The sequence below is a fragment of the Garra rufa genome, chromosome 9 (assembly GCF_049309525.1).
Source record: "Garra rufa chromosome 9, GarRuf1.0, whole genome shotgun sequence".
NCBI lineage: Eukaryota > Metazoa > Chordata > Actinopteri > Cypriniformes > Cyprinidae > Garra > Garra rufa.
Genome location: NC_133369.1, coordinates 33,653,226 through 33,672,113, shown reverse-complemented (window position 1 = coordinate 33,672,113; position 18,888 = coordinate 33,653,226). Strand labels below are relative to the sequence as shown.

The following is an 18,888-nucleotide window of genomic DNA, read 5'->3' as shown; positions in this document are numbered from 1 at the left end:
GGGAGAAATATCTTTGGCCACAGTAACATTACAATATATGCTACAATCACGCAGAACGGGGTCCTCCACCAGCATGCCAAAATAGGTCCTTACAACACAGACCACATACTCACATTTTTGGACAGACTAGGTATTGGACTATTGCAACCAGAAACTGGTTCTATCTTCCTTTCCCCTTTATTTATTTATTTATTTATGATCTCTATGTTATACCCCTCATTCAAGGTATGGAGGAGGCCTGTGTGTCTGCGGGCTGGAGGATGGAGTCGCCATTCGAGAAGATTCTTCCCTTGCTGTCTTGTGAGGGAGGACATTGGCTGTAATGTGGATGAAGTGGCCATATCCAGCAACACGAAGAGATGATGCTAAAATGTTTTGTTTCTGTCTCCACAAAAGTACTATATTGTTTTTAGAATATGTTCTGATTTTCAGTGCAAAATGCAGCCTAATTGCAATGATGCACTGAAGGATTTTACAATGTGGTGAGAAATAAATACTTTCATCAGGGTGCAGTACTTGTCTCGTTTGTTGTGTTTGGTCAATATGTTCTTTAACAATATCTTGAATGTATTTAGAGTTTTTGGCCCCCATGATGAAAAATCATACAATTATAATAAATAATACAATTAAGTAAAAAAAATCTAATAATAGCAGAATGTTTTGTATAGAAAATAAAAGAAAGTTCTGAGACATAATAGTCTGCTATAGAGATACAATAGTAATGCTAATCTACTCGCATTTTTAGATTTGAAATATGTTTCAATAAAATATTGCTGTTGAATTTTGCTCTTATTCAGTTTTGCATTATGTTATTGTTTTGAACATAAGTTTAACAGTTTTGAAAACAGTATGTAAGCATGTGCAAAATGTCCTGTACGTACAAAGATTTTTGGCAGTTGTTGTGTCTGAGTGAGAAAAGAATTCATGAAATTTGAGAGATGTAGTCACTGAATGCATTTTGTGCCAAAACAATGATAATTGATCCTCAGTTTAGCCCACATAGACTTCTGTTGTGCTCACTGTGTGAAGAGTTCTGCAAAAGTGACCTAAGTATTGAGAAATGTGTTCTAGCGTCTGTAAAAAACTGTAAAACAACAACAAACAAATCCCCTCCAGGTCGACTGATGGCAGTAGTGTGGCTGGCGTTAAAGTTTGGCTTTCCGGCGGATACTTTCACCAGAAGCTTCCGTTTCCTTTACGGCGTTGGAAAACGTTCAGCAGACACCGTGGGAGCAGAGAAGTCTAGAAACATTTCGCAATATTTTGATTGCCTTAAATAACTAGCTTGTTTTATTTATCGACTTAATTTGGTGTGACGGGCGAAAAAACGACAATTAAATAAGAACGAAGAAACTCTTTAGACCGCTGTAAAACTGAATAAAGTAAGAGGTAAGTTAAGTGTTTATGCTGAGTTTCGATTCGTTTGCTACCAAAACCCTTTATTAAAACGTTATCAAAACCATAATATCTGCTAAAATGTTTTAGTTGCTCCAGTTGGTAGTAACCACGACTGTTATAATCAAAGTATTACACAAAATTACTTTTCAGTCCTAACAATAACTAACGTTATAGAAACTGTTTGTTTATTTCATCGCGATGCTTTGGCTTTCTTGAAAACCTATTGTGAGTATAGGCTTTATATTTTGGAGCCGCTTAAGCGAACTCTTTAAGAAAATTACACCATTGAACTGAATCATGCATCTTTTACATCTTTCTGTCAATTCGAACTGTTTAGCAAATTGGATCTGACAGTAAATAATGGATTGTGGAGAGTATAATTATGAATAAATCAGTTGTAATCACGTGTTTATAAATAATTCTAAACATTTTCATACACTTAACATATTTTGTTTTGTCGTTTTAAGACATTGACTGAACATGTTTGAACTGGAAACACTCAAAAGAAGGGGTGCAATGTTGTTAATAAATAAACTGACTAATAAGCAGATTGTTATTTGATACATTGATACAATGATTACAAACAGCTCTTTACAGAGTAGTGGAACTAAACTATGAGATATTTACACTGGTCAGGCATAACATTATGACCACCTTCCTAATATTGTGTTGATCCCCCTTTTGCTGCCAAAACAGCAAAGCATGGACTCCACTTGAAACCTAAAAGTGTGCTGTGTTATCTGGCACCAAGATGTTAGCAGCAGGTCCTTTAAGCCCTGTAAGTTTCGAGGTTGGGCCCCCATGGATTGGACTTGTTTGTTCATTGGATTGAGATCTGTGGAATTTGGAGGCCAAGTCAACACCTCAACCTTGTTGTTGTGCTTCTTAAACCATTCCTGAACCATTTTTGCTTTGTGGCGGGGCACATTATCCTGCTGAAAGACAGCCACCAGGGACTACTGTTTTCATGACAGGGTGTACATGGTCTGCAACAATGCTGGGGTATGTGGTACGTGTCAAAGTAACATCTACATGGATGGCAAGACCCAAGGCTTCTCAGCAGAACATTGCCTAAAGATTGCGGCTCTCTTCCCAAATTGCATCTTGGTGCCATATGTTCACCAGCTAATGACGCACACGCACGCGGCCATCCAGACCTGGCCACCTTCTTCCGCTGCTCTGTAGTCCAGTTCTGATGTTCATGTGCCCACTGTTGGCACTTTCGGTGGTGGACAGGGGTCAGCATTAGGGTTGGGTCGATAGACGATGCCATCGTCCATCGCCGATGGCCAATAGACATCACGATGCTGAGCCGGCATCGCGATCCTCCGCCCCGCCCCCGCCGCAGCAGCAACCCGCTCACGAAAAACACACACTTAATCACTATATAGCCAAATGAAATGCATGCTTTCAATATCTGCATCTTTTCATTTACTTATTTTATTATTATTATTAATGAGGTAATAATAACAAGGAAGTTGTTAGTGATCACAATACAAATTACAGTGAACTCCTAACAAATTACATGAAAGTTTGTTTACATTAATAAATGAGGCATACAAAAACAGCAGAAAAAAATCTAAATAATTTTAATTAAATTAGATTAAATAAACTACACCAAATATGCCCTTTTCTTGGTTTTACCATAACGAACAGAGCTTGGAATAAAAACAAGAGAATATATTTTTTTTTCCATCGAAACACGAATGTACAATACAAAGCCTAGTATACATTATAAATAACACTTTATCATTCAAATACATTGGGAATATGGAAACACTTGGATTTGTGCCGAAAAACAGGTGCGTGAGCCCAACGCCTGCTATTTTTAGTTTCGCTTTGTTTTAGTTTCTTAACTTTATATATTTTGTTTCATTTCTGTTCTGTTCTGAATACCTCTACATTTAAATCATTCGTTTTGGAGTCAGGGTAACTAACTTATAGTTATGTTTATAGTGTTTATAATGTTAATACATAATATTTCGCTTGATTTGGTATTATTTCTGATATTACACTTTCTCTCTAAACATTCTGCTGCTCAGTAAATGCGTTTGGAGAAAGTGGGTTAAGCAGTAAGCAAACAATGAGAGCGTTATTGAACTTAAAAAAGCTGACTGGTCGAAAATATGTTAAGGACCAACACACATCCTCCAAATGCATCTATATAAACCCGCGCTTGCTCTTGTCTCGTCTGCACGCACGCACTGTCACGATCTAATGCACTTGTTAATGCCGGATCTTTAAAAACAAATACCGGAACGCAAAAATCCAAAATCGGACATTTTCCAGAACAGGATCGGGCTCAAATTAAGCACTGGTGGACACGGTAGGCTACAATTAATTAATTAGTTATGAATAAATTATTTAACAACAACCATCCCTCACCCCCGCCCCCGCAGACGATGCCATCGTCCATCGCGATGTTTCACATTAGACATCGTACGATGCCAAATTGGTCGACATCGCCCAACCCTAGTCAGCATGGGCACCCTGACTGGTCTGTGGCTATGCAACCCCATACGCAACAAACTGTGATGTACTGTGTATTCTGACACTTTTCCATCACAATCAGAATTAACTTCTTGAGCAGTTTGAGCTACAGTAGCTTGTCTGTTGGATCAGACCACACGGGCCAACCTTTACTCCCCCACATGCATCAGTAAGCCTTGGCCACCCATGACCCTGTTGCCGGTTCACCACTGTTCCTTGCTGGAACGACTTTTGATACTGACTACTGCAGACCGGGAACACCCCACAAGAGCTGCAGTTTTGAAGATGCTCTGACCCAGTTGTCTAACCATTACAATTTGGTTCTTGTCAAACTCGCTCAAATCCTTGCACTTGTCCAATGTTCCTGCTTCTAACACATCAAGTTTGAGGACAAAATGTTCACTTGCTGCCTAATATATCCCACCTACTAACAGGTGGCGTGATGAAGAGATAATCAGTGTTATTAACTTCACCAGGCTGTCAGTGGCCAAAATGTTATGCCTGATCGTTGTATATTATTGTGAAACATGACAAAAAAATTCTTAAACTAAAGCTAGTTTGTGACATTGGTATTGCATTTGGTTTGTTAGATTTTCCCCTAGCATGTCTCTGCCCAAACGCGAGGTTGATGAGCTGAGGCCATGGGTGGAACGCACAGTAAAGAAGGTCCTTGGTTTTTCTGAACCCACTGTGGTCACAGCAGCATTACACTGTGTAGGAAAAGGCCTGGACAAAAGAAAAACTACAGGTGAGTAGTTTACCTTGTAGATGTCCAGTACAGATATAGTGATATAAGATTTTAAATTAAAGATGTGATTAGAGAAAAAAAATTACCTTATTACAAATATTCGTAAAGGTAACATATTTGATAGAAAGAGATTTTTAAACCCATCCAAAGCCTTATAACATGTTAAAAACAATTTAGTTGAATGGAATTTATTTATGGTACATAATTACACTGAAAATAACATTTTGTTACTTTATGTAACAGGAACATTCTTTATTTGATAATTGCATTAAACAGTGGCAATCTGAGTTACACATATCCATTATTCTTTATTGTACACCTAAATTGCCAGTGTATGTTTGTAAAGTAGTTCTAATTTAAGTAGATTAGGATGATGTGTGGGGTGTTTAAAACTGGTTTTGGTGGCTTTTGGGAAAAAAAAAACAGCAACACTGGTTATGTGCAGAATTACTCATAGTATTGTGTGTTTTTAAATGCAGCTTCCATGAAGCTCTTTTCATTAATAATGATCAGTATCTTTCTTCTTTTAGACCAGCTTAGGCCGTTTCTTGATGATTCAGCAAGCAGCTTTGTTGAGCGTCTGTTTGAAGCTCTTGAGGAAAGCAGAAACACCCGTGGCAGTAAAGGAGCTGGAGAGAAGAACCGCAAAAGAGAGCTAAAGGTATAGTTTTCTGTGCCTCCTAAATTTTCAGTTTTTAAGGGCCTTTTTCACATTTGAACTTGTTATTGTGGTGTATTGTTTCATGTTTCACACTGCTCTTACTTTACATGAGAGTAACAATTAATTGTGAGTATTCTTAAGCTAACATTACACATTGTACAACGCTAAAACCTGGATTCTTGTTTGCATATTTGTGGTGTCAGTGTCAAGGTTTTTGCGATATCAATTTTTTAAATACAATTTAAATCTCATTATTCTCGTCATCAATTTCAATATCTTAAAACCTAATAGTAGCTTAATTAACATAAGTAAAAAAAAAAAACTCTCAAGCTTACTGAAAACAAGTAAACAGTCAGTGATATAACACAAATTACAAGCAAAAGGACAAAAAATTGCAATAAAACAAAGACACAAATGAATAGGGACCTAAAAGCTTCAAGCGCTAGAAAAAATACTACTTATTATTGTATGTTATGCTGCTCTAAAAACATAACTGACCGAGTGTACATCATTTTCTTATAAAAGTATTTGCAAATGCAAATGCATTTAACCGCAGCCGCAGTCAAGCTTTAGGATGAACAAACAAAGTGCATGTGAAAGTCTGTCAGTGCGCGAGTTTCGTGCATTTAATATTACTGGAATGCACACGTGTCTCACAGGGCAAATTCTGTGCAATGAAGCCTGCATGTTTCTCGAGCATGCACACGTGGCATATGCGGGGGGAAAAAAATAAGCTCAGAATCGTTGAAGAGATAATCGCGATGCATCAGAGAATCGTTTTTTTCCCCCCAACCCTAAAAGCACCAGGTTTATTAGCCTGCTGTCACTTTAGAGCCAAATGCACTGATACTGATGTAATACACTGATACAGTGTGTTTGACTGTTTAAGCCCAACAGGGTGCCAGAAAGAACTCAGTTTGGTAGTCACAATATGCGAGAAGCTGCTTTGTGTGCTCGTTTTAGGTGTGTTCACTCAAACTGCCTCTTAGACAGAGTGCACATATACCAAATTGTTGCCTGCTTATTGTGCTTGAACTATGGCACAGCATAGAAATGCCACGTGAGTGTAACTGTGAGACAGTAGTCCAAATTCTGTACCAGCTGAAAGATATCTTGTTTCTACTGGCATATCACCCACCCCTTAAACTGATATTTAAAATTAAATAGAAGTGGTTAAGCAAGCTTTCTTTGACTGTAAGTCTTGTCTCTTCTGTTCTATTTTCCCTCTCTTTCTGTGTTTAGGAAGTGTTTGGAGATGAGGTGGAAGGAGTGAAGGGTGGAGGCGGTGTGGAATCCGCGGTAAAGAAGAAGAGGGTGCCTCGCTTTGAGGAGGTGGAGGAACCAACTGTTTTACCTGGACCCCCTACAGAGAGTCCAGGCATGCTCACCAAGATGCAGGTAACACGCATACAGACACACCATCAGTAAAGGCAGACACGTATTCAAGAATTGCTCATGCAGTTTTTTTTATGTACTGCCTGCATCAGTCTTAATACTATTTGTGATACTGTATCTTCAGATCAAGCAAATGATGGAAGCTGCCACACGACAGATTGAGGAGAGAAAGAAACAGCTAAGTCTTGTGGCTCCTGTCCCTGCCGTGCAGGTAAAAAAAAACACACAATACCACAAACCTGTTTTATGATTGTCCTATACTATCTATGTGTTTAGCACTGGGAAATAACAAAATGACGGAGTTCAACAGAATGAGAGCAGACAATAGGATAATTATGTAATTCTGAGTCAAATATATGTTTGTTTTTGTTTATCTCTTCCAGTTTAGTCATTTTAATTTCTTTAAACAATTAAAGGAACCGTATGTAAGAAATTTATGTCAGTTAATTATAAAATGGCCCTAACATGTCACTAGACATTAAGAAATCATGTTCATTTCAAATACTTATATCACTGACAACAGTGGTCCGGCCAGGATATTGTCATTTAAAAGTGAGAGTTGCAGCCCTCAACTGATGTTATTGTTGTCATTTTGTGTTTTGGTCTGAGGCTCCACCCTCCAGCGATCTACCAATCACGAAATCAGTAGAGTTTCGTGAGACGGGTTGCCATCTCTGTTAGAGCTGCAGCTAGCTATACGAACGTGTCGGATAAAACATGACGTATAACGTTACGAAACCTAAAAGACCTCGTTATGAATCCGAAATACGTCGTGACAAAGTCGGAAATAAAACAAGGATTTGTATATGCTTTTGAAAGATGGAGACGGCTGAAAACGGAGAAGAATTTGAAGATAGACGCCATCGTTGGTAATTTTCTCCTGGACAGGTAACGTTAAGATTCATCTATGTTTGGCTAACTTTGCTTCCGTACACAGTGGATTTCCCACGATCGGCCGTGCTAAATGCGTTCATAAAAAGCTTTATATCGCACCACTAGCAGGGTATGAAAACAACCTATGTTCCGACTGAAATGTGGTATTACAGTACATCTTTACGAAATATTTGGCTAATCGTCATCTGTAAATTTTTGCGATAGATAATTACTAAGCAAAACATCTCTTGTGAAGCATAAACATAATTAACAGAAGAAAAACAAATTACTGTGTAGGACTCGTCACTTGCCATTGGAAGCTCCTTGTTGCAGCCTACTCCTGCAGCTTAGCTGGCAACCTCGAGTCAGGGGGGAGCAGGAGGGGAAACACCGTTCTACAGTATTTTGAAAGTGATTGCAGTACCAGTTTTGGCCACAATCCTACATACGGTTCCTTTAACAATTATACGTTTCGGATTTACCACCTACTTACCAGGGTTAAGATCTTTTAAGTCCTTTTTTTTTTAAACCAGCACAAATAAAATTAATACTGCATGCCATCATAGAAAAAAAACCTATACAATCTCAAAATAAATTTCAGGTTTCTCAAATTCTTTTACTTAAACAAGCTGGGGCAACATTCAAGTGCAAAACAGGGTGACTTCAAGTACTTTTTCATGTTTTTTCTAATATTTGCATATGTATTAAAATTGGTTTATTGGAGTAGAGGTGCATCAGTATTGGATTTTGCTGGTATGTGTTTAACGGCAATTAAAATGTTGTGACAATACTAATAAAATCTATATACAGAATGTATTAAGTAATTTTCTTAGTCTAGTAGAGTTTAAAATCTGTTTATTGTGTAACCAATAATATTAGTAACCAAAATAACAGTAATAGCCAGGCTAAAAATAAAAACATAATGCAGCACTTAAATAAATCCAACGTTCTTATTTATTCTTAGTACATATTCTGGATTTTTTTTTTGTCTTCTAAGCTTGCATGGAGAAAAAATATATACAAAACTTTTGTTCTCTCTCACCGCATAGCCTAGATTGGTTCCCTCTCAGACAGACAGTGCTCCACATCCCGCCCTTCCAGCAGTGGGTTCGACCCAGTCCATCGCTCCCTCCCAGGCTGCTAATTTCATGAATGATGCTATAGAGAAAGCCCGCAAGGCAGCTGAGCTGCAGGCCAAGATCCAGTCCACACTGGCTCTGAAACCTGGAATTCTGGGTGCTTTGGGAAACACAGGGCCACATAACCTGGTAGCCCTGGCTAACCTGCACGCCATGGGCATCGCACCACCGTGAGTGTTGTATATGTCTAAAAATAACACTTCTTTGAAAGGGCATGTAGACATTATTGGCAGCTCTGGATAAGAATACTGAGAACAAATATCGTAATGTAACATTTTCAATAAATTGTGATATGTTTTAATGTGTAGAAACAATTTATTGCTAAAAGAATTCAAGTTTTCTCATATTTGCTTACAGTAAAGTGGAACCACGTGAGGTCACAAAGCCAACACCCCTCATTTTGGATGAGCTTGGACGAACTGTTGATGCCAGTGGGAAAGAAGTTGAGCTCACACATCGTATGCCCACTCTAAAAGGTACGATGTGTTGCCACAGCAATATGGATCTCTCCCTTTTCATTGTTTCCTAATGTTCTGTGTATGTTTTTTTCTTTTCTGTCTCTAGCCAACATCAGAGCAGTGAAGAGGGAACAGTTTCGGCAGCAGTTAAAAGAAAAACCCAGTGATGACCTGGAATCCACATCTTACTTTGACCCACGTGTGGCCCTCACTGCTGCACAGAGAGCAAAGAGAGGGTTTAGGTTCCATGAACAGGGGCGCTTTGAGAAGATCGCCCAGCGCATACGCACAAAGGTGGAAAACAGTATACCTCTTTATTTTTGACTACAAAAACCATAGATTAAAATGTCTTGGAACAATAACAAGTGAGAAACAATATTGATCTCCTGTTATCAGGCTCAGTTGGAGAAACTACAGATGGAGATTGCTCAGGCTGCCAAAAAGACAGGCATACAGGCGTCCACCAAACTGGCTCTTATTGCCCCGAAGAAGGAGTTGGGAGAGGGGGAGATTCCTCATATAGAGTGGTGGGACTCCTACATTCTGCCTTCCCATATAGAACTGTAAGAGCCAACAGTTTTCAGATCTTTCAGCTTTTAGATGTCAGTAGACAATTCTAAATCATGTAAGACAAATTGCATTAGAAATAAATGTTTTTAAATGGAATGTTTGAGCCAAATGTAAATTTGTTATTTACTTGCCATGTCTTTCCAAAGCCATATGAGTTTCTTTTTGTGGAACAGCTGTAAAGAATTCAGAGTGCCATTTTCAATACAATCTGGCAGTCATGACATTCATTTTCATAATTAGTAACAGCATTTAGTTAAAGTGGTCTTTATTACATCTCTTGTGTTCTTTTTTTTTCAGATCTGCACATGCAAATTTTGATGACGTGGAAATGCATGGAGTCACCACCCTAGTTGAACATCCAATTCAGATGGCCCCTGCAGGTATTGATACATACATGCCTACATCAAAACCTTCTACAAACAGAAACTGGTTGAATTTCAAGTCTCATTTTGATCTAATCTTTTCTGTTTCTATATCTGTCCCTCTCTTTTTGCTTCTCTTTCTCAGTGGATACAGATAAGCCAGTGACTCTGGGTGTGTATTTGACTAAGAAGGAACAGAAGAAGTTGAGGAGACAAACTCGCAGAGAAGGCCAGAAAGAGTTGCAGGAAAAGGTCCGATTGGGTCTTATGCCTCCACCTGAACCTAAAGGTACATTATCAACTGGGCATCAGTCACACAAAGGTGGTTTAAAATGTATTTAATGTTAACCTACCAGTCAAAGATTTGGGCACACTTACTCATTCCTTATTACTGTTGTTTTTCCGTTAAACATTTTTTTTTAACATCATAAGAACACGTTTATATTTAATTTTCGTATATAGGAGCTTGATTACAGCATTGCGCACTAACTATCTTGTTATTATGTTCATGTTTGTGTGCAGTACGGATCTCTAATCTGATGAGGGTTTTGGGGACGGAAGCTGTTCAGGACCCCACTAAAGTGGAGGCTCACGTTAGAGCACAAATGGCAAAGAGGCAGAAGTGAGTAATTTCACATGCACAGTGTTGGTATCAAAGCCAAGTAGAGAGAAAGAAAACTGATTATTCACAACATTATTATTACACTCAGAAACAATGTAAAATACTGTTGAGTAAGACAAATTGTTTATAAACATGAACATGTTTTTAGTTCTCCTCACTCTACAACTTATCATTTATATTTAAAGGTATTCAGAACAGTAATGAAAAGTAAGTATTAAATTATGTGGCATACATTTTTAAACAACATTTATTATACATGCCAAGCCTTTACACATTTAAAAGGAAACTGAAACTATAGACAAATAAACCTGGACTTTTCAGCACATTTCAGATGATTAAAAAAGGTGACTCATATTGCAGCAGCATATTTGCTTTGATGCATTGTGTGCATAGTGTGATGTTCACCATGTGTGTTCAGAGCCCATGAGGAGGCAAATGCAGCACGCAAACTCACGGCAGAACAAAGGAAAGAGAAGAAGGTGAAGAAGCTTAAGGAAGATTTGAGTCATGGGGTTAACATTGCTGTTTACAGGTACAAAACATAACACATCTGCTTAAATCTTACATTAAAATGCAGTACTATAACACTCTTGAGTAGATCACAGATGAAACATGGACAGATAAGCCAGAGTCTTATTAGCTTGCAGAGTTACCCACAGTGTCTCCAGCACCACTGTTCTGTTCTAAATCTGTGTGAATGGATAAATTCACAATTTATATGTAGTCATCAGAGAGTTATGCAGTGACCAATATTGTCAAACAACTCAAAGCTACCTTTACTTCAGTTTTTTTAAAGTAGCTACTAGGTTCCAACTCTGTGCTCTGTGTACCCTGAGAGGTTAAATAATGTTCTTGTTGGACATTAGTTGGTCTTTGTTTTTTGTTTTCACTTCACTGTATGGGTCTGCAATTTAAAAAACATTGTTTTCCATTATTTCCACAGTGCAAAGTTATTTTCTCTTCACATTATATTCAGTTTTTTCCACACAAAATTTCAGTCAACTTTAATAGCAAATGGTAATAGCATTTTTTGCTAATTTGTTTACTCAGGTAGTTTATCTGCTTTGCCCTCAGAATCCGAAATCTGCATAACCCAGCCAAGAAGTTTAAGGTGGAGGCCAATGCAAACCAACTGTACCTCACTGGCACTGTGGTACTTCACAAAGACGTCAACATCGTAGTAGTGGAGGGAGGTAGGTGAACGTGATTAGAGAATCTCTATAAATAATTGTTTTCACAGGTTTTATTATTTTTTTATTTATTTTTTTCAGGATTTTTATTTATCTGTTAATTGACTCATTATTCCCTGTAGGCCCCAAAGCGCAGAAGAAATTCAAACGACTGATGTTGAATAGAATCAAATGGGATGAGCCGAATTCCAAGAGAGAGGGTAAGGAAATTTAGGAGTGATGGAAGATGCAGACATTGATCAGCCTTTTTTGAGTTTTGATTAGGAGCTGACCTTTGACATTGCATGCTTCTTTTAGAGCCTCAAGATTCAGACGATGAGGGTTCCAGGAAGAATAATAAATGCACGTTGGTTTGGGAGGTAAATGCATTCCAGTTATATTCTTTTGTAAACCAATGTAAGATTTACCAAATAATTATTTCCTATTTTTTACTGATATGCAAGTCGATGCTAACTAATATAAAATGAGTTTTTTTTCATTTTTCTTATTAGTCCTCCTTGTACCTAAATATATATATATTTTTACCCCTCAGGGTACAGCCAAGGAACGTAGCTATGGGGAAGTTAAGTTTAAACAGTGTCCAACAGAAAATATGGCTAGGGAACATTTTAAGAAGCATGGCACTGAGCACTACTGGGACTTGGCTCTGAGTCAGAGTGTTCTGGAGACAACTGATGACTGAGATACAGGCATAACTCAACAAAGAAAGAAGAATAACAACAGCGAACACAGTGGAGTCTGTGGCATGTGCACCTTGCACACATATTTTTATTTTTTGAGAGAGAGAAGGAGGTTGGAATAGACTCACAGAGAGAAACATGTATATGTAAATATAGTTTGAATGTGTAAGATAATGATTGTGTTTTCGTACCTGCAATACAAGTGTGCAAGGCTTAAACGAGTAGTTCACTTTCAGAACAAAAATTTACAGATGATGTACTCAGCCCCGTTTCATCCAAGATGTTCATGTCTTTCTTTCTTCAATCGTAAAGAAATCATGTTTTTCTGAAAAAACATTTCAGGATTACTCTCCATATAGTGGACTTCAGTGGTGCCCCCGAGGTTGAACTTCCAAAATGCAGTTTAAATGCAGCTTCAAAGGGCTCTAAATGATCCAAGCCGAGGAAGAAGGGGTCTTATCTAGTGAAACGTTTGGTTATTTTCTAAAAACATTTACAACTTATATACTTTTTAATCTCAAACGCTCATCTTGCCTAGCTCTGCGTGAATTCAGTTCCAGTTCATTCCGGTTAGGGTATGTTGAAAAGCTGCACAAATACCGACCCAGTGTATACAAAGTGAACGTGCAAATGAGATTAAACACCCTTTACAAAAAAATAAAAGGGTAAAACAGCGATGTAGGGCAATTTTGAAGTTGGAGGACAAAATTTGTTTGTAAAAATTGAGTTTTTAGACATACTCTGTCATAAACTGGAATACACAGAGTACACACAGAGCTAGACAAAATGAGAATTTGAGTTTTAAAAGTATATAAATTGTCTTTGGTTATTTTCTTAAAAAAAAAAAAAAAAATCGTTTGGCTAGATAAGACCCTTCTTTCCTCGGCTGTGATCGTTTAGAGCCCTTTGAAGCTGCATTTTGGAAGTTCAAACTCGAGGGCAGAAGAGAAATCCTGAAATGTTTTCCTCAAAAAACATAATTTCCTTATGACTGAAGAAAGAAAGACATGAACATCTTGGATGACAAGGGGGTGAGTACATTATCTGTAAATTTGTGTTCTGAAAGTGAACTACTCCTTTAAGAACAAGAGCTGGTGTTATGAACTAGGATGTTAACCTTTATGTATACTGCAGAACTTTACAATGCTGGCAGTTTGAACAAGAGTGGACACTGGTTTTGTGTCTCTTGTAACTGTTTTATAGTGTAAGCTGTGCAGTCTTTGATCTTGTGTGATTTCTACCTTGGATCCATCGTGTTTGAGTCCTACATCTTGTGCTCAACATTTTGATGCAGTCTTTTCAGTAAATACGTCTCACTCCTGAAATAAGTTAATGGACGCTGTGTTTTGTTACTGAATGCACAAACATTGGTTTCAGTGTAACACAGAAGTGTTAATTCTAGTATGGCTAAACAATAGAGAAAGATTTTTATTTGACTCACCTAAAAATGTCCAACAGAAAGTGACGTAACACATGCTTGTTTAAACTTAAGGCATGTTTTTCCCCAAATGTCATGTCAAGGATCAAATGCAAAAAGTACAACTAACCAAATGGCCATGATTAAAGCTAAGGGGAAAAGAAAAAGCTTGTTCGTTTGTTGATACAGGCTTGGTTCATTATATGGTATTATTCAAATACTGCATTTATTGAAGAATACTATCTTGGCTATTTTCAGTTCCAGAAGATGACCTCCAGTCGCATGCAGTGTCAAGTCACCTTTATTTATATAGCGCTTTTTACAATACAGATTTTGCCAAAGCAGCTGTACAGTATTAAACGGAAAAATAGTGCCTCAATGAAAGAGGACAATAGTAAACACTGAATCCGGCTCAGTTCAGTTCAAATCTGTCAATAATATTGCCAAAAATTAAGTGTCCCTAACTAAGCAAGATAGAGGCGACAGTGGCAAGGAACCAAAACTCCATCAGCGACAGAAATGGAGGAAAAAAAATCTTGGAAGAATCAGGTGGCCACTTCTCCTCTGGCCAGACGAAACCAGCATTGTGTGGTTTAAATCCAAGCTGCAACACAAGTCAGAACCAGAGAACTCGTCTGGTTCTTGTGATATGATAGCTCATAAAACGCAGCACTAAGATCCAGTAGCATTACAGTTCTTTTTTTTTTCTCGCTACTGTTTTCACAAGTAAGGTGTATATTTTTATAGATAGATAGATAGATGCAACTAGCAACTTGATTCACATGTGATGTGTGTACTGCTAGGCACTGCTTAGTAACTTTTTGGTTAAGAGGGATAAGGGTCAGGGTATATTCTGGCAAACCGTTTGCCAATCACGTTTTGCAATCGGCAAAGCAGATCATAGCACACGCCGTTTACCAACACACGATGGATAGCTCGCAAAGTAATATGTTTCTGCCTGTTTTCCCAACACACCACTATCAATACACATAGAAAGAAAGAGGCTCGAGACGTAAGAGGCGGGGCAAAGGTTTAAAACGTTCAAATTAAAAGTTTTAAACCAGGAACGTAAACAGATTGCAATAGGAAATTGTGATAAATGTCGAGATCCAGAAACAGTGCATTGTATTGTTTTTGAGTATGTTGTATAAGGGACAGACATCAGTTAATTCAAGAATTAAGATGGCTGGGAATTGATAACGTTTTACTAAAAGTAGGCTATTATTAAGAAACCGCTAGAGTTGGGAGTTTAAATACAGTAATTTCTAAATAAATTCAAATCCATTAAGATATTTATTGACGTATCACTTACTGATATAAAATTATAATTTATCTTCATTTGGAGTATTTTTTATTGCACAACGCACATTTCTTGATAGAATGCCTAACATGTGTTTTAATATCACTATTAATAAAGACTATATTATCTCTGTATAATAAATTTTGTGTGTCTTTAAATGCAATATATTTAACGTGTACCTTAAGCATAGGCTACTTGCAATAGTTCGACTAACACAATATACAACAGCTGTATCTTTAGTTTGACTTCCGCACTACTTCCACACAATTATTTCAATTAAATAAAATGCTAATTAAATTAAAGTGCATTAAGCACAAAACTAGTTGTTCAGATTTAGCACACTTTAGGTATACCAGTACAAAAAGTACAATTGCAGGGTATTTTTATTAAGCACATAAATATGTAAATATATTTATAGTATACTTAGCACAAAATGAATGTATATGTTCTGGATGCTGAACCTCACTGACCAGATCTTTTATGTTTTATCTAAAATTAAAGTAATGTATTTGTTCACATTACATGTGGATACATGACCAACTTGAGCTGCACGATTCTGGATAAATGGAGAATAACAATCTATTTTTTATAAATAGATATAAAAAAACTAAACAAAATAACATGTAATTTATTAGTTTGAATTTGTAATTTATGAGGTTCTACTAAAATTGCTGCAGTCTATTTATAAAATAAATTGTTAAAAAAAAATAAGTTAAAACTTAAGAACAAATGATTCAAGGACTCGGTCATAAATAAGTCACTTGTGGTTTCATTCCTAAATGAATGAACGATTATTGAACGAATTGTTTTTCCTCACAAGTCACTTGTCGCCACCTGCTGTCGTTATGTTGTAATTGATACAATCTTTATTTGAAGCGCCGTCAAAAAAAAAAGTTTCTGTAGACAACCGTGCTTATATCCGAACTATAAACTTTTATTCCAGTACTTCTTTGATTAATTTAATGTTTGTGACACAGAAACAACATACAGCACTACGCTATTTTTCACCAAGTTTGTACATGCCAGAGCCTCGCACCCTTCTTTAACGATTTTAAAAACAAGGCTCATTTTGTCAAAACGCTACACACAATTCACACATCTACACACACAAGTAGCAGAACAGCTCAGATCTTTCACAAAATGAAACACTTCAATCAAAACTTTAAAATAATTTAACAAAAGCCAGGTTTGGAACCACATGGCAGACATGGTTCATACAGTTAATTTTGTGTGAACTACTTACACAATTCTGTGCTCAATTTTAAACACTTTCTAACATATCAATCTTTCTAATGATACAGACTTCTATTAGGTCACACAGGCCTCCCCCATAGCTTGAATGAGGGGTATAACATAGAGTTGGAGATCATAAACCCCTCACTGCCATACAGAAAGGAAAGGAAGGGAGAGTGTTGAGAGAGAGGTACAGTAATGACTGCACAAGTTTCTAGTTGCATTAGTCCAATACCTAGTCTGTCCAATACTTAGTCTGTCTAAAAATGTGAGTATGTGGTCTGTATTGTAAGGACCCATTTTGTCCTGCCAGTGGAGGAGCCCATTCTGTGTGATTGCAGCATATATTGGGATGTTTCCTCAGCGTTGGCCCGGGACATTCAAAATAGCATTGTAGCCAAAGATATTTCTCCCTATTTCTCTTCCTCTATTCCTATAATTTGGATGTCCCGGGCCAACGCTATGGGAACATCACAATATATGGTACAATAACACAGAATTGGCTCCTCCACTGACTACTTACCTTTTTAGACAGACTAGATATTGGACTAATGCAGCCAGAAACTTGTTCCATTACCACCCACAAAACACTCTCCCTTCCTTTCCTTATTCCCTTCCACAATGGCAGGAAGATTTGTGGTCTCCGACCCTAACCCTCAATCAACCTATGGAGGAGGCCTGTGTGACCTATTAGCATCCAAGTCTGGGCAAGGATGGAGTCACCATTAAAAAAGCATTGGGTGGAATTGGAATGACTACATGAACCATGTGTACAGTACCAACACTGGCTTTTGTTAAATTATTGTAAAGTTTTGAATTAAGTGTTTTTACAAAAGATCTGAGCTGTTCTGCTACTTATGTGTGTAGATGTGTGAATTGTGTGTTGTGTTTTGACAAAATGAGCCTTGTTTTTAAAGTCGTGCCTAAGCTTTCGAAAATAAAAGGAAAAATCGTACTGTTCAAAAACTGTACTTAAGAGCTCATAAAAGAAGAGCTTAACATTTTGAATAACTGTGTGATATATCCAAAAAATATAAAATTATGGCAAAGGTGTTTGCAACACTAGACAAATGTTTGCCTTTTGAGATGTTTTTGTGGTATTTTGAATGCAGTGCTTCATTTTGCATTTTGTGTGTGCAATTCTTGGATTGTGTGAAATGAGATTGATGAAATTCATTCTAATAAATGATTGCTTTTACAATTTATTTTTAACCCTAACCATGATTATTTCTAAACAAAAGCCTCTTATGTTGCACACTAACACAATTGTCTCAATCTCTTAACTGTACACTCCGTTTTATGAATAATGGCAAAAGAGCATCTAAATTAGGTGTTTTATATTAGCCTATACTGAGAAATTATTCAGGTGTAGAACGTGGTCACTAATAAGCTAGATCGCCTAGCATTTAAATATAGCCTGGTTTTTTTCCCGGCTCTAATCTCTCCATTTTTAATTTCTGTAAAAAATAAAAATAATGAGCAAAAAAAAAAAAAAAATTATTTTCTATGAATAAAATACTGTATTTGGTTTAATTTAAAGTTTGGTATTCAACGTAGCATTTAAAAATACCTTTTTTTCTCACTGCGGATAAAAAAGGAAAGATTGATGCAAATGCGCTGTACTTTAACACCGTTTTTTTAATGCTTACACAAATGTTTCATTTAAACAAACTTTTAATTTGAACGTTTTAAACCTTTGCCCCGCCTCTTACGTCTCGAGCCTCTTTCTTTCTATGTGTATTGATAGTTTCCCAACACACGGTGTGTTGGGAAAACAGGCAGAATACATATTGCTTTGCGAGCTATCCATCGTGTGTTGGTAAACGGCGTGCTATGATCTGCTTTGCCGATTGCAAAACGTGATTGGCAAACGGTTTGCCAGAATATACCCTGACCGAAAAGGCATGCCTTTTTATCATTTGAGTCAATTTTAAAAAGTTGCCAAATACATTTTAAAAACAGCTAAATTTGTTTCTAAATTTGTTGCTCGTTTGGTTTTGGAAAAAAGTTGCTAGGGTAGTCTGAAAAGTTGCTAAATCTAGCAACAAAATTGCTAAATTGGCAACACTGACAACAACAAGACACACACACAGAGAGAGTTATAAGTGATTTTGAATGGTCAATCGTAGTGACTAGCGTTAAGAAAAGGCTCCTCGCCACTGATCTATAGACCATTTCAAGGATGTAAACAATAACAAGCGCGTTGGAACGTTACTGCGCATGTCCGGTCCTGAAACATTTCCGGTAGCGCTATTTCTCCGATCTGTCAATACGAACACATTCTTTTAAAATCTAGCGAAAAAGCTGGTTAAGGTAAAAAAGCTGCTCATTAACTAATCGATGCTGCGTGCG

At 37.2% G+C, this 18,888-nt stretch overlaps 1 protein-coding gene across 1 annotated transcript; it reads left to right on the top strand.

Moving 5' to 3' along the window:
* The first annotated feature begins 1,211 nt into the window (after nucleotides 1–1,211).
* On the top strand, nucleotides 1,212–13,914 carry prpf3 (PRP3 pre-mRNA processing factor 3 homolog (yeast)). Its single transcript, XM_073846972.1, has 17 exons — nucleotides 1,212–1,389; nucleotides 4,479–4,636; nucleotides 5,167–5,297; nucleotides 6,540–6,695; nucleotides 6,817–6,903; nucleotides 8,615–8,874; nucleotides 9,062–9,180; nucleotides 9,269–9,456; nucleotides 9,559–9,725; nucleotides 10,030–10,112; nucleotides 10,240–10,383; nucleotides 10,617–10,716; nucleotides 11,135–11,248; nucleotides 11,791–11,909; nucleotides 12,029–12,106; nucleotides 12,204–12,265; nucleotides 12,439–13,914. The coding sequence occupies exons 2-17, from the start codon at nucleotides 4,492–4,494 to the stop codon at nucleotides 12,586–12,588; spliced, it is 2,103 nt and encodes a 700-aa protein (XP_073703073.1). The 5' UTR covers nucleotides 1,212–1,389; nucleotides 4,479–4,491; the 3' UTR covers nucleotides 12,589–13,914.
* The last annotated feature ends 4,974 nt before the right edge of the window (nucleotides 13,915–18,888 follow it).